The sequence below is a fragment of the Bos javanicus genome, chromosome 19 (assembly GCF_032452875.1).
Source record: "Bos javanicus breed banteng chromosome 19, ARS-OSU_banteng_1.0, whole genome shotgun sequence".
Classification (NCBI taxonomy): Eukaryota; Metazoa; Chordata; class Mammalia; order Artiodactyla; family Bovidae; genus Bos; species Bos javanicus.
Genome location: NC_083886.1, coordinates 28,958,872 through 28,975,016, shown reverse-complemented (window position 1 = coordinate 28,975,016; position 16,145 = coordinate 28,958,872). Strand labels below are relative to the sequence as shown.

The following is a 16,145-nucleotide window of genomic DNA, read 5'->3' as shown; positions in this document are numbered from 1 at the left end:
CCCCGCCCCTTCTCATGGTCCCGCCCCTTCTCGCGCCGGGAGTCCCTTTCCCGGGCTCCGCCCCGCTTTCTGCCGGCCCCGCTCGCCTCTGCACAGGTGCCGAAAATGATGCCGAGTGCGGGGTGCAGGGTTCAAGGTGCAAGGTACGGGGTCCAGCACGGATCCCTGCCTGACAAACCCCTATTCCATTTGGATCACGCGCCCTTCCAAAGTAAGCCCCGCCCCACCTGCTCGAGTACTGCCCAGAGATTTAGCCACACCTTCTTTAGGCCCCACTGCCCTGCCCATTCGCCGAAGCCACGCCTCCTCTCCCTCTCAAGACCTCCCACTTCCCTTGCTGCTTTCCCTATCCGGCAGCAGCCCACAGGAGCGCTCATCCTCCGTAAGGCCTGGGCTTCCTCCCGACTACCCCCCTGCCCCTCAAACCCCAACCATCCCATTGAGAGACTTGGGGCTTGTGGTCGGGGATGTTTTACTGAGCTGAGCTCCGATACAATTCTTCTAACACGACTAGGTATTACCAGGGCCTCATCACACGACAAATTCAACCGAGGTAAAGGCCTGAGTGAAGCCTGGTCTCTGTCCGAGGTACATTATCAGCCTTGGCTCCTTAAGTCCTCGACCCTCACCCCCCCAAACGGAAAGAAGAAGAGGCCCTCTCAGTTATCCAGGCTCATGAGTAGAGCAGTGCCTCTCTTGATCCAGTGATCAGAGGTCATGGTCCCAGAGCGGAGGTCGATGCCAATAACGAAGGATGCACGGTCTGAGCTGCCTGCCCGGTTGGGATAGTAATAGCAGGGACAGGAATACATGCCTGCAGGAAAGGACAGGAGAATGAGTCAGACCCTGGAGCCACTGGGAAAGCAGGGCAGGAGCAGATGGAGCGGGGCGGGGGGGGGGGGGGGGGGGGGTTGGGGGGGGCGGTGCTGGGGAGCGGAGGCTGGGTTAGGATGCAAACTAGGGAGGGGGCAGGCAAACTAGGAAGGGGGCAAACTGTCCCACCCTTGGCACTCTTCTTGCGGCTCTCAGTAGGCCGGAAGTGGATGGTGGGCATGAGGCAGACAAGCTGCATGGGTTCTGCCTCCACCAAGCAGGAGTTCTTCCGGTCCCAGCCGGCACCCTCCAGGTATAGACCCCGAACCCAGACACCATCCTGGGGAGACATGGGAACAGGTTGCGGGTAAATCCAGACCCTCAGTTGCCAATGCCCCCACCCCTGTCCTGCCACCTTTTTCCTCCCCTCCCTCTCAACCAGTCGTTTCCCACCTTTGCTCCCAGCCCCTCCTCCTCCACCAGACTCCCCTCTGCTCAGAACCCTAAGCACATGTGGCACCCACCTTGGGTGGATACACTAGGTTGCTGTCATCCACAGTGGAAACAATAAACTCCCAAGAGAGGCTGTCCACTGAAATCTGGAGATTGAAGGTGAGAATAAGGGAGGATCCTCCCACACACACAGAGGAGAGCAAATACATATCATCAGTATCCATTCCCATCACACTGTCCACATGGCTCACATTGTTTTGGCGAGCTGAAGACTGCAGCACGGCAGTGAGGAAGCCAGTGGGAAAGGTGAAGCCAGACAGCCAGAAGATCACAGGAGGCCGTGCACGGCTGGCCCACATCTCAAACTGTTCCACACGCATGGCCAAGTCCCGGGTCCATGAAGCCAATGGCTTCTGTGAGGGGTAGGCCTGAAGCAGGAGGTAGTGTGTGTTTATTCATTCACTTATTCATGCATTCAAATTCTTACTGTGAACATTTGAAGCAGATAGAAGAATATATAGTGTCAGCCCCTGTTCCCCAAACCATAGTTCAGCAAAGCTCTCCAAAAGCCAATTTCCAGGAAAGAAGCATAAAACGACAACTATTAACAACAGCACCAGCAATGCTAACCAGTTACCGTTAATGAAACACCTTTTAAGGTGCACAGTACTAGGAACCCTTGAAACATCCTTGGAGAAACTTAGGGACTTGCCCTGGGTAAGTTTCTATGTTAACAACTTTGCAAAGTCAGTCAGTGAAGGGCAGAGTCAGATTTCAACCTTGAACCTGTCTGACTCCGAAGCCCAGGCTCACTGCTTTCTGCTATAGGCTTCCCTAGGACCAGGAGGCTGCAGGTCCAGGAGTAAAAGAAGAGTTCATTGTTGGAGAAGGATCAACAGTGAGATAATCTTACCTTTCCCCAGAGCGGAGGGACATGGGCATCAAAAATGCAATTGAAAATCTCTTCCAGGCTGGTAGACATGACGATGAGGCCCTGGATGCCTTTTTCTAGGTCTGTCAGTGAGAAGCTGGATGGGGAAAGGTGGAGGATCATAGATGGGATGGGCCTGGGAGAGACATCCTAGGCAGGGCGTGAAGGCCTTTCCTCTTGCCCCATCCCTGCGTTACACAGAGCCCCCCTCCCCCCATCTCACAGGATGGTCTCCATCAGCTTGTTGTATCTCTGAATCTCCTGCAAAAGGACTACATTGAGTGGGGAGGGGTCCATAGCCAGTAGTTTTCGGGTCCCCTCATAGTCGATCATTTCCGGGATCTTCTGTTTCACATCGGCAGCCAATTCAAGGACCTGCCGAAGCAGGAGTGTTGAGTGTAGACCTCTCTTCCTCCTTGGTTTCCCTCCCCCAGGTGACTGTCTGTCCTTACCTTCTCCTCCCGACTCTGGCCTCCGGCCCTGGTGGGTGTAATCTGGGGTTGCAGGGAAAGCAGAGTCTCAAACAGAGTGCGTGCCTCTGTGATCTGGGAGGCCACATCGGCATTGGGGTGCTGGCCAAAAGCCTCTGGGGGGTCCATGCCAGGCAACATGCTGATGTACTCTTTGTACGAGGCCAGGCTCCCATCCTTGGGGATAAAATAGGTCTCCAACACTGACAACCTGGGGAGTCAGTGCAGAATTATCACCGCACTGTGGGGACTTGGGGCTCCCATGCCAGGCCAAGGCCCTATCCATCCAACTCTCTGCTCTTACTTCACCTCCCATCTCCCATTCACTCCTCAAACACTGCCCCTACCCCCAATCCTGCCACCTGGCACCCCATTCAGTGCCCCCCTCACCGGTAGGAGGGGGTCAAGAGAGCCTGGTCACAGAAATAGTCATTGATGTAGGTGGTCAGCAGGCGCCGGTCCCAGTCATCTGTGACGTGTCCACCATAGTTGACCCCGGAGATGAGGTACTTGAGTGCATCCCAGGGCGTCTCCTCATACTCGTCCAGGTAGAGGCTCAGCAAGTTCTCTGACACCTGTGCATGGCCCCAGCCCACACCCCCAGCCCCACACAGAGTTATGGCAGGAATTCTTCCAGGGGCTTCCAGTCAGTGATGATTCCTGCAGGGCAGCCTCGGGGCAGAAAGTGTAAGGAGGGAGGGTGGGGTGAGGGACCCTGGTCAGCACAAACCTCAAAGTCAGAGTCATTGAAGCCGTAGATGATGTTCCAGCCAAGTTGCAGGAACTTTTTGCGTTCAAGTAACACAGAGTGAAAGAAGCACAGTGCGAACAGCAGTTTCTTATACTTGGTGGGCTTGGAGCAGCGGGAAAACTGTGGTTCTGTCATCAGTTGGTAAAGACGAGTCATGTTGGCCTTTAGGCCCTGGGGACAAGGACGTACAGAGATGGGATGACATGCATCTTGCATGGCCCTAACACTAGCACCATCATGTTCAGTTGTGGAGCTTGCTCATTGCATAAGGGCACTGGCTGAAGAAATGAGTGAAGGTTGAAATCCAGCCCTTGAGCTGCATGCCAAGACATGCACTCATCCACAGGGCTTGCTGTCCTCCTCCTCACACTCGGGCGCTGTATGGACTCGTGGCAGCCCTGCCTTCTCATCTCCACCCCCACTCCTTGATCCCCTCAACCGTGATGTTCTCAGTGGTGGGTACTACTACTACTACTAAGTCGCTTCAGTCGTGTCCGACTCTGTGCGACCCCATGGACTGCAGCCCACCAGTCTCCTCCATCCATGGGATTTTCTGGGCAACAGTACTGGAGTGGGGTGCCACTGCCTTCTCCCCAGTGGTGGGTAGGCCAACTCAATTTGTGAGTGCCAAAAAATATGAACAAAAACATAAACATGGGAACTTCCTTCATGGTCCATTGGTTGAGAATCTGCCTTGCAATGCAGAGGATGTGGGTGTGATCCCAGTGAGGGAACTAAGATCCCACATGCTGCCAAGCGACTAAGCCCTTGCACCACAACTACTGAATCCACATGCCACGATATAAGATCTTGTGTGACACAACTAAGACCCCACATGGCCGAATTAATAAGAAATGTACACAATTTCTTATTAATTCGGCCATGTGGGGTCTTAGTTGTGTCACACAAGATCTAGTGACATATCATCAAAGAGGAATGAGCTATATGATTGGATTTATTAGGCTTCATGAGCAGGTTGGGGTTTGGCTAAGTCTTACAAATAGAAAGGATGTAACGAGGCTGAGAGGAGGGCTGTCCAGAGATGGGAAGAACTGAAGGAATAAAGGCACAAAGGGGAGATAAAGTGAGAAGAGGATCTTTCTGAAATCAAGTGAAGTGCTCAGATAGGGTAAGAAGGACTGTGAGCAGATGGCAATACAGTAAGAAGGGCATTTTGAGCTGACTGGACCCGATTCACCAGGAACCCTGGAGCCATTTCTGTTTTGAATAGGACAGTGATACATTGAAACAGTGTTCTAAGGAGATTCAACATGATGGACAAAAGGGAGCAGGGAGAAAACAGAAGTAAGAACATTGGTTAGACCAGGAACAAATAGAAAATCTGATTTTTAAAACTATCATTTATAACATCATCAAATCATGTAAAGCACTGAGGAATAAATCTAATATAAATGTATATAACTTTAGAAAATTTACAAAATTAAAAGAAAGAATAAATGGAGAGACCTACTGTACTCATGGATTGAGAAGCTCAATATCCTAAAGATGTTGATTTCCCCCAAATTGATCAATAGGACTCTTTTGGTGAAACTTGACAAGGTAATTCCAAAACTTATGTTAGAGAATAAAAGATCAGGAATAGCCTAGAGAAGAATAAGGTAGGAAGATTTGCCTTCCCCAGCCATCAAGAATTATTATAGAGCTAGAGAGTAATTAACACAGTGTATATTGACCCCAGGATAAACAACTTGATCAATGAACAGCATAAAGGGCCTAGAAACCCATCTGCGTATGTATATGAAGACTGCAACACTTAACAAAATCGGAACACATAATACATTTAGATTAAAATAGTGTATCAATTTACTGAAGTCAGCAACCATGTTGCAGTTATATAAGAGAACACCCTGATTCTTAGGAGTGAGTCCTTTCCACTGAAATACACTACAGTATGTGGCAGTAAAGGGCCAGGATATACAATTTACTCTCAAATGTTTCAGAAGTGTGAGTGGAGAGAGAGAAAAACAGAGATCAAATGATAAAGCAAGTGGGACAAAATGTTAACTACAGATGGATTTGGGTAACGTATAGGGGGTTCTCTGTACTATTATTCTTACAACTTTTCTGTAAATGTAAAGTTCTTTTCAAAATTTTTTTAAAATATTGGTCTGTCAGCTTCTAAAAGGAATTCAGTTGCATCAAGCACATCTGAATGTCCTTTCTCAGAAGGCTCGGTGGATTGCAGGAAGGTTCTGCATCACCAGCAGGCAGCCTGTCATGGCCAACTCTCCTGGGCTGACCTCCAACAGGACTGCCTCCCCTGGTGACCCACTCACTACAAAGCCATCCTGTCTGGTTCCTCTTTCCTCCTGATATTTGCTCCCATTCATCATTGCCTCCATGGTTCAGTTCAGTTCAGTTCAGTTCGTGTCCGACTCTTTGCGACCCCATGAATCGCAGCTCGCCAGGCCTCCCTGTCCATCACCAAGTCCCGGAGTTCACTCAGACTCACATCCATCGAGTCAGTGATGCCATCCAGACATCTCATCCTCTGTTGTCCCCTTCTCCTCCTGCCCCCAATTCCTCCCAGCATCAGAGTCTTTTCCAATGAGTCAACTCTTCGCGTGAGGTGGCCAAAGTACTGGAGTTTCAGCTTTAACATCAGTCCTTCCAAAGAAATCCCAGGGCTGATCTCCTTCAGAATGGACTGGTTGGATCTCCTTGCAGTCCAAGGGACTCTCAAGAGTCTTTTCCGACACCACAGTTCAAAAGCATCAATTCTTCGGCGCTCAGCCTTCTTCACAGTCCAACTCTTACATCCATACATGACCACAGGAAAAACCATAGCCTTGACTAGACAGACCTTTGTTGGCAAAGTAATGAATGTCTCTGCTTTTCAATATGCTATCTAGGTTGGTCAAAACTTTTCTTCCAATGAATAAGCGTCTTTTAATTTCATGGCTGCAGTCACCATCTGCAGTGATTTTGAAGAAAAATAAAGTCTGACACTGTTTCCACTGTTTCCCCATCTATTTCCCATGAAGTGATGGGACCAGATGCCATGATCTTCGTTTTCTAAATGTTGAGTTTTAAGCCAACTTCTTCACTCTCCTCTTTCACCTTCATCAAGAAGCTTTTTAGTTCCTCTTCACTTTCTGCCATAAGGGTGGTGTCATCTGCATATCTGAGGTTATTGATATTTCTCCCAGCAATCTTGATTCCAGCTTGTGCTTCTTCCAGCCCAGCATTTCTCATGATGTACTCTGCATATAAGTTAAATAGACAGGGCGACAATATACAGCCTTGATGTACTCCTTTTCCTCTTTGGAACCAGTCTGTTGTTCCATGTACAGTTCTAACTGTTGCTTCCTGACCAGCATACAGATTTCTCAAGAGGCAGGTCAGGTGCTCTGGTATTCCCATCTCTTTCAGAATTTTCCACAGTTTATTGTGATCCACACAAAGGCTTTGGCATAGTCAATAAAGCAGAAATAGATGTTTTTCTGGAACTCTCTTGCTTTTTCCATGATCCAGCAGATGTTGGCAATTTGGTCTCTGGTTCCTCTGCCTTTTCTAAAACCAGCTTGAACATCAGGAAGTTCATGGTTCACATATTGCTGAAGCCTGGCTTGGAGAATTTTGAGCATTACTTTACTAGCCTGTGAGATGAGTGCAATTGTGCGGTAGTTTGAGCATTCTTTGGCATTGCCTTTCTTTGGGATTGGAATGAAAACTGACCTTTTCCAGTCCTGTGGCCACTGCTGAGTTTTCCAAATTTGCTGGCATATCGAGTGCAGCACTTTCACAGCATCATCTTTCAGGATTTGGAATAGCTCAACTGGAATTCTATCACCTCCACTAGCTTTGTTCGTAGTGATGCTTCCTAAGGCCCACTTGATTTCACATTCCACGTTGTCTGGCTCTAGGTGAGTGATCACACCATCGTGATTATCTGGGTCATGAATATCTTTTTTGTACAGTTCTTCTGTGTATTCTTGCCACCTCTTCTTAATATCTTCTGCTTCTGCTAGGTCCATACCATTTCTGTCCTTTATCGAGCCCATCTTTGCATGAAATGTTCCCTTGGTATCTCTAATTTTCTTGAAGAGACTTCTAGTCTTTCCCATTCTGTTGTTTTCCTCTATTTCTTTGCACTGATCGCTGAGGAAGGCTTTCTTATCTCTTCTTGCTATTCTTTGGAACTCTGCATTCAGACGCTTATATCAGGCTTATATCAGGCTTAGTTACCCCACAGCATATGGGATCTTAGTTTCCCAACCAGGGATCGAACCCAAGTACAAGGCAAAGTAATGTCTCTGTTTTTGAATACGCTATCTACGTTGGTCATAACTTTCCTAGCCTTCATGGTTACTGCTTATTAAACCGACCTAAACAGCATCTACCTCAGGGCCAACACACCTCTACCCATTACAGAGGGTGTAGTTCAGACAACAGAGGGCCCTCTGGCTACAAGGCACATGCCTCTCTTAGAAGGCAATAAGAAAGGCTCTTAACAAATTAAAAAAGAAGGGTTGCATCTCTTTGACAACACATATCTGAACTGTTTGACATTTTTTTAATGGGAAGACAGACTACTTCTGTTGACAGAAGAAAATAAAGGTAAATAAAAATCAACTTTAAACATAGATTTTTAAAAATTAGTGGTGCCATTAACAACATGGAACAACAGACTGGTTCCAAATCGGGAAAGGAGTACATCAAGGCTGTATATTGTCACCCTGATTATTTAACTTATATGCAGAGTACATCATGCGAAATACCAGGCTCGATGAAGCACAAGCTGGAATCAAGATTGCTGGGAGAAAGATCAATAACCTCAGATACGCAGATGACACCACCCTTATGGCAGAAAGTGAAGAAAAAAACTAAAGAGCCTCTTGATGAAAGTGAAAAGAGGAGAGTGAAAAAGTTGGCTTAAAACTCAACATGCAGAAAACTAAGATCATGACATCTGGTCCCATCACTTCATGGCAAATAGATGGGGAAACAATGGAAACAGTGAGAGACTTTATTTTCTTAGGCTGCAAAATCACTGCAGATGGTAATTGCAGCCATGAAATTTAAAGACACTTGCTCCTTGGAAGAAAAACTATGACAAACCTAGACGGTATATAAAAAAGCAGAGATATTACTTTGTCAACAAAGGTCCGTCTAGTCAAGGCTATGGTTTTTTCCAGTAGTCATGTATGGATGTGAGTTGGACTATAAAGGAAGCTGAGCACTGAAGAACTGATGCTTTTGAACTGTGGTGTTGGAGAAGATTCTTGACAGTCCCTTGGACTGCAAGGAGATCCAACCAGTCCATCCTAAAGGAGATCAGTCCTGGGTGTACATTGGTAGGACTGATGCTGAAGCTGAAACTCCAATACTTTGGCTACCTGATGTGAAGAACCCTAACTCACTGGAAAAGACCCTGATGCTGGGAAAGATTGAAGGTGGGAGGAAAAGGGGATGACAGAGGATGAGGTGGTTGGATGGCATCACCAACGCAATGGACATGAATTTGAGTAGGCTCCAGGAGTTGGTGATGGACAGGGAAGCCTGGAGTGCTGCAGTCCATGGGGTCACAAAGAGTCAGACACAACTGAGCAACTGAACTGACTGATTAACAAAAATGGGCCAAGGAGATAATCTGCCTGCAGGAGCTGAAAACTTGTTTTGAGAGCTAGTAATTTATGATGCTGGAGTGCCAAAAAGAAGTACTTTGTAACCAGATGGAATTCACACCTGGCACTGAGTTCAGTAATGGAGCCAGAGACGGGGATTGGGGTTGAAATCAGGAAGAGGACAGTTTCTCCATCAACTTGTGAAGGGAGGAAATGTAGAATGAGGACAGGACAGGAGGAGAAAGAAACACAGAAGTAATCAATGATGTCGCAAGAAACAGAAGGAGGACCAGGAGTGTATCAGGGAAACTAGGTGGACAGTCAGCTGTGCTAGCCTCCCCAAGATGGCCAAAGAAGGATTTAATGATGAAAGACATCCGCATGCCTGTGCATCTGATCAGTTCTCATTTATTGAGCACCTACTACAAACAGGTCCTTGCATTGGTCACAGGATGAGCAAAATGGTGAGGGAGATGAAAAAGACACAGTCTCTGCCCTCTTGAGCTTACAGTCTAGAAGAGAAGTCAGGTATTAACCAGAATCACACTAATAGGTGTAAAGTTCTTGAATTGGAAGGTCAGAGGGAACAGTCAAGAGGATTCCTGAGAAAGTGCTGGTGGGACTGAGACCTAAAGGGGCAAAGAAGGGGGTGGGGAGGAAAATAGGGAGGATAGTTCATGAAAAAGCACCAGGCTGGAGAACACAGTCTGTCAAGGAAGAACAGCGAAACAATTTTAAAAGTTGATGGTGTAGGTAAAGAAAGCGAAGGGGAAAGTTGCGACAAACAAAGCAGGAGAGGTGCTTGCAGGGGCACACAGGCCATGTGAATAGGGCTGTGAACTTGATTAAAAGCAACAAGAAGCTACTAAAATAGTTTCCTGCTGCTAAGTTGCTTCAGTCATGTCCGACTCTGTGCAACCCCATAGACGGCAGCCCACCAGGCTCCCCCGTCCCCGGGATTCTCCAGGCAAGAACACTGGAGTGGGTTGCCATTTCCTTCTCCAATACATGAAAGTGAAAAGTGAAAGTGAAAGTGAAGTCACTCAGTCGTGTTCAATTCTTAGCGACCCCATGGACTGCAGCCTACCAGGCTCCTCCATCCATGGGATTTTCCAGGCAAGAGTGCTGGAGTGGGGTGCCACTGCCCCCAAAAATAATTTAAGCAGAGGTAAATGGGCAGGATGTAGTGACATAATCAGATTTTAAAAGATTGGTATGATTGCATTCCAAGGTGACCTTGTAGTACTGGAGATAAAAATTTCAGTAGAGCTGGAGGGAAGGAGAAAGGCCAGGAAGTGACAGTAGGGAGAGAATATAAGGAAGTGTCCGGAGGAGGAAGGGGCTGACAGGTCCACACACTAGTTATATACTCTTCCTTTGCCTTAGTTTCCTACCTGTAAAATGGGGCTGATAGTACTTACCTGATAGGCAAGTGTGTGTGTGTATGTTAAATGAATTAAAAAATGTAAGCATTTAGAACAATGCCTGGCATGTAATAACACTCAAAAAAAGTTAGCTATTACTACTATGTTCTAAGAGTTTGGCACGCAGAAGTGGAATTTCTGAGGACAGTAGAATCAGAACAGCAGCCTTGTTGTTAAGGTTAAACCCTCTCTCTGAGGCCAGGAGGAGGACACGTATGCCTGCTGGCATGGGCACTGCTGCTGTCTACAGTTGCCCATACCTTTGGTGGCTCTGTGGTCATCTTGATGCTGGCCTGCAAGATGGAGATGGGGAAGTCTGGGTGGGGGCTGGAGCTGAGCCAGAGGCGGAAGGAAGGGTGCGGATCCTCCACCTGCAGCTGCTCCACCAGTTTATCCAGGTTTGGCATCCAGGACAGCGACAGGTGGCAGTTGGCGAGGAATACCCAGTGTCCTGCAAGGGGGTGCTGATATGGTGGGAACCACTCCCTATGCCCCGTCTGTCCCCGCACTGTTCCTCTGGTAGAGGGGCTAGTTTAGGGGGAAAGTCCAAGTGCTCAGGTGCCAACCCCCAAGGCCTTCTGGAGGAGAGGGAGCTGCAGTGACAGCAGGGTGACAGGTGGGAGCTGGTGGACAGTCAGGCCAGGGCCATGGTTGGGGGCAGAAGAACTGGGTAGACACTGACCCTGAACCACACCCTCTCGGAGGAGCCGAGCCGCGATGGGGGCCTGGCCCTGGCCCAGAGACAGAGCGTGGAAGCGCTGGGCCATGCCTGTATGCTCAGCCAGCTGGAGCAAGGCACTGGTGGGGTCCACGCCGGGGGACAGGATGAACACCAGTGGGGTCCGTGGGGCCGAGTCCTCCATCACCTGCCAGCAGCACAGGGTGTAACCTTAGGCAGAAGGCCAGGTGAGGTCTCGGGAGAGACTGAGGAAGTGCGGGTGGCAGACTGGGACAGGGAGAAGCAGGTGGGAAGGCAAAGAGCCACTGACCAACTTCATGTTTAGCACAGGCGGCTCAATGAAGCGGGAGCCAAGGTTGGAGACGATAAAAGAAGTTACACAGAAGGCCACACGGTCCTGGCGCAGGGAGCGAACAATCAGCATTCGTTGCATTTCATTGCAGGCATTTTCCCACTCACCTGGGGGCAAGGTTAAGGTTAAGGTTAGTGAGCCCGGAGGAGCAGGCAATCTGAACAAAGAGACGCCTTCGGGGACACTGGGCCAGGGGGCAGATGCGCTGAGGGAACTTGGGAGAGACATGGAAGGAATTAGAGGAAAGAGCAGGTGTGAGGCTGAAGGAGGGAAGAGAAAGGAGAGGGAGGCCTGGCTCCAGGCACCTGGCAGCATGGCCTTCTCGGGGGTGGCGTTGGTATACCACAGGTTCCAGTCCCGAGGATACTGCTCAAAGGAGTTCATGAGCCCATGGAAGTTGGTCAGTTTGTCCAGCTCTGTGATGTTATCCCAGTAGGCATCTGCGAGCCAGGTGGTACAAGGGTTATCCATTTGGCCCTCACGATCCAAGACCTGGGGCAGGGGGAGGAGAGAGGAGAAAAGCATTGACCCAGACTATCCCAAAAGATCTTTTTGTACAGTTCTGTGTATTCTTGCCATCTCTTCTTAATATCTTCTGCTTCTGTTAGGTCCATACCATTTCTGTCCTTTACTGAGCCCATCTTTGCATGAAATGTTCCTTTGGTATCTGATTTTCTTGAAGAGATCTCTAGTCTTTCCCATTCCATTGTTTTCCTCTATTTCTTTGCATTGATCGCTGAAGAAGGCTTCAGCGATCTTATCTCTTATCTCTTCTTGCTATTCTTTGGAACTCTGCATTCAGATGTTTATATCTTTCCTTTTCTCCTTTGCTTTTCGCTTCTCTTCTTTTCATAGCTATTTGTAAGGCCTCCCCAGACAGCCATTTTGCTTTTTTTCATTTCTTTTCCATGAATACACAGAAGAACTGTACAAAAAAGATATTCATGACCGAGATAATCACGATGGTGTGATCACTCACCTAGAGCCAGACATCCTGGAATGTGAAGTCAAGTGGGCCTTAGAAAGCATCACTACGAACAAAGCTAGTGGAGGTGATAGAATTCCAGTTGAGCTATTCCAAATCCTGAAAGATGATGCTGTGAAAGTGCTGCACTCAATATGCCAGCAAATTTGGAAAACTCAGCAGTGGCCACAGGACTGGAAAAGGTCAGTTTTCATTCCAATCCCAAAGAAAGGCAATGCCGAAGAATGCTCAAACTACCGCACAATTGCACTCATCTCACAGGCTAGTAAAGTAATGCTCAAAATTCTCCAAGCCAGGCTTCAGCAATATGTGAACCATGAACTTCCTGATGTTCAAGCTGGTTTTAGAAAAGGCAGAGGAACAAGAGACCAAATTGCCAACATCTGCTGGATCATGGAAAAAGCAAGAGAGTTCCAGAAAAACATCTATTTCTGCTTTATTGACTATGCCAAAGCCTTTGTGCGGATCACAATAAACTGTGGAAAATTCTGAAAGAGATGGGAATACCAGAGCACCTGACCTGCCTCTTGAGAAATCTGTATGCTGGTCAGGAAGCAACAGTTAGAACTGGACATGGAACAACAGACTGGTTCCAAATAAGAAAAGGAGTACGTCAAGGCTGTATATTGTCGCCCTGTCTATTTAACTTATATGCAGAGCACATCATGAAAAATGCTGGACTGGAAAAAACACAAGCTGGAATCAAGATTGCCGGGAGAAATATCAATAACCTCAGATATGCAGATGACACCACCCTTATGGCAGAAAGTGAAGAGGAACTCAAAAGCCTCTTGATGAAAGTGAAAGTGGAGAGTGAAAAAGTTGGCTTAAAGCTCAACATTCAGAAAACAAAGATCATGGCATCCGGTCCCATCACTTCATGGGAAATAGATGGGGAAACAGTGGAAACAGTGTCAGACTTTATTTTTCTGGGCTCCAAAATCACTGCAGATGGTGACTGCAGCCATGAAATTAAAAGACGCTTACTCCTTGGAAGGGAAGTTATGACCAACCTAGACAGCATATTGAAAAACAGAGACATTACTTTGCCAACAAAGGTTCGTCTAGTCGAGGCTATGGTTTTTCCTGTGGTCATGTATGGATGTGAGAGTTGGACTGTGAAGAAGGCTGAGTGCAGAAGAATTGATGCTTTTGAACTGTGGTGTTGGAGAAGACTCTTGAGAGTCCCTTGGACTGCAAGGAGATCCAACTAGTCCATTATGAAGGAGATCAGCCCTGGGATTTCTTTGGAAGGAATGATGCTAAAGCTGAAACTCCAGTACTTTGGCCACCTCATGCGACGAGTTGACTCATTGGAAAAGACTCTGATGCTGGGAGGGATTGGGGGCAAGAGGAGAAGGGGACCACAGAGGATGAGATGGCTGGATGGCATCACTGACTCGATGGACGTGAGTCTGAGTGAACTCCGGGACTTGGTGATGGACAGGGAGGCCTGGCGAGCTGCAATTCATGGGGTCGCGAAAAGTCGGACACGACTGAGCAATTGATCTCATCTGATTTGATCTGATCCCAAAAGAATAGGTTTTTTTGTCTTTTTCAAGGTGAAAAAGCCAAGGTAAGTATTTCATGAAACAAAATGAAGACATGAAAGAAAGGAATCTGAGATGGATTGGAATCCACCTTTATTGGGGAAATAAATGGAAGGAAAGGGGGAGCCTGTGTATCTGAGCCACCATGTGGGTGAAGGCACAGTCCAAAGTTAGGAAGCGGGCGCCCTCTTGTGGTATCCTGGCAATACTGCCTTCTACCTGAATGATGGCCAGTTGCAGCTGCACCCTTAAGAAGCACAACCTGTTTACTGTCACTTATTAATTTAACAAATATTTAGTGTTCACCAACTATGTTTTAAGCACTCTAGACACACAACTGAACATAAAAGACAAATACCTCTGCCCTTGAGGAGCTTATTTTCCCACATGGAACAGCAGATAATGAACCAAAAACACAGCAAATAGTTATCTAGTAGGTTAAAGATGGCAGTGCCATGGAAAAAGAGAATAAGTTGAAGAAGATTAAGGGAGACTGGAAGTGCTTAAGGGTAGCTGGAACTATTAAGACAGTCAAGGAAATCTCAGTGAGGTGAGATTTGAATCAAGCCTTAAAGGAGGAGAGGGAGGGGCACAGTGTATACCTGTGGGAACAATTTTCTGGCAGAAGGAACAGCTGGTGTGAAGGCCCTGGGGTGAGACATGCCTGCGACAGTGAGAAGCCTGTGCCGCTGGAGTGGGGAGAAGGCAAAGGGGCTGAGGGTGTTTGGAAGGGAGACAGTGTAACAGTGACCACGGAATCCAGGATGGGGAAGGAGTGGCCTGAGAGTCAGTGCAAGAGTGGCCAGATCATGCCCATCAGTGGGTCACAGGGAAGGGGCTCAAAGCCCCACCTGTAATGCGGGCAAGCCACTCCTCATGGCCCCGGGAGCTTGTCATACACCTGCTCCTGGCAGCTTTCCTCCGCTCACTTGCTGGATCCTGGGCTTACCCTCTGCATCTGGGGTCCATTCCTGACCCTGTCCACCCCACACTCAGATATACTCTACCCAACTCACCACGCCCCCGCGTAGAAAGAAGTTGTATTCATCCATGTTGAGTTTCCCAGAAGTCTCCAGAATTTTGGCACACATCTGAAAACTGAATAGCAGCTTGTGGCGCTCGAAAAGCGTGCGGCAGGTGTACCTGGGAGGGGCAGGGGGTGGGGGTTTGGGAGGCACGATACTCAGCATCGAGGCTTCCTGAGTGAAGACCCGACAATCACAGAGCCCTGCCTGTAGGGAGGACCTTCATCAACCTCTAATCCAAACCTCCTGTAAACAGCCTAGCCTTCAGGGCTCTAGAGAGAGGATGTGATTCTCCCAGAATTTCCTCAACACTGACTGGACCCCGGCTATGTGCCAGGTACACTGCCAGGTCCTGAAGACACAAAGGTGAATGAATACAGTCTCTGTCCTGCTGTCCTGGAGGAAGTCAGGCAGAGTGGGGAGGACAAATGAGGGACCATATGAGAGGACATGAGAGGTTACCGTGTGACAAGATGAATCCTATACATGAGTGGCAGCACTCTCCTGCCTGGACCGGAGCCGGAGGTGCAGCAGAGTTACCGTGATGTGGCAGAGAGGAGGGGGAGGATGCCAGGGAGAGCTCAGATACAGGCCAAGGAGGCAGTGGTGGTGAGAAAACCATGGTGTGCAGGGCTTCAGCGATGCTCAGGGTCCAGTGTAAGGAGGGGGAAGGTGAGGCTGCAGGGCAGGTGGCAGCCAAGGTATGGAGGACTTTATGGCTATTGGACACAAAACTACCACCACAGAATGGAAGCTGGGGCTGGGGTGGCACGGCCAGATTCGTGTGTTTGAAAGGCTCACGTTGCTGACCGCAGGACAGATTGGAGAGGGACAGAGCTGGAGGCAGAAGGACCTGTTGGGAACCCGCGGGGGAATTCAGAAAGAAAGATCACGGTGACTTCAATTGAAGTGAGTCATGGCAGTGGACAGACTTGGGTGGGAAGGGGGAACGGTGTGCAGAAAGAATCATGAGCAAAACCTGTGGACTGATCTGAGAGGTGAAGGGCAGTGAAGAGCCAGGAATCTCTCCCAGTTCAGGTGCCTGGGAGGTGGCTGTTGGTGCCACTCAGGGGTGCAGCCCCTGAAGAAAGAGGGGAGACGAGTTGGACGTGAAACAGGTTGAC

The 16,145-nt window shown here is 48.4% G+C and overlaps 1 protein-coding gene across 7 annotated transcripts in view; it reads right to left on the bottom strand.

Moving 5' to 3' along the window:
• Positions 1–455: 455 nt before the first annotated feature.
• DNAH2 (dynein axonemal heavy chain 2) overlaps positions 456–16,145 on the bottom strand; it is a 108,394-nt gene continuing 92,704 nt past the window's right edge. The window contains exons 75-88 of one of the 7 annotated variants that reach the window (XM_061389563.1): positions 15,013–15,139; positions 11,767–11,953; positions 11,420–11,568; positions 11,113–11,296; positions 10,691–10,881; positions 3,398–3,589; positions 3,058–3,242; positions 2,650–2,878; positions 2,421–2,572; positions 2,180–2,294; positions 1,518–1,694; positions 1,338–1,412; positions 1,003–1,153; positions 456–814 (exon numbers count right to left, since the gene is read on the bottom strand). In XM_061389563.1, the coding sequence (XP_061245547.1) occupies positions 660–814; positions 1,003–1,153; positions 1,338–1,412; positions 1,518–1,694; positions 2,180–2,294; positions 2,421–2,572; positions 2,650–2,878; positions 3,058–3,242; positions 3,398–3,589; positions 10,691–10,881; positions 11,113–11,296; positions 11,420–11,568; positions 11,767–11,953; positions 15,013–15,139 (2,269 nt within the window). In that variant the 3' untranslated portion in view covers positions 456–659. Of the gene's footprint in view, positions 815–1,002; positions 1,154–1,337; positions 1,413–1,517; positions 1,695–2,179; positions 2,295–2,420; positions 2,573–2,649; positions 2,879–3,057; positions 3,243–3,397; positions 3,590–10,690; positions 10,882–11,112; positions 11,297–11,419; positions 11,569–11,766; positions 11,954–15,012; positions 15,140–16,145 lie in introns of those variants that run through there. The other 6 variants (XM_061389564.1, XM_061389565.1, XM_061389566.1 and 3 more) reach the window with 6 other exon arrangements.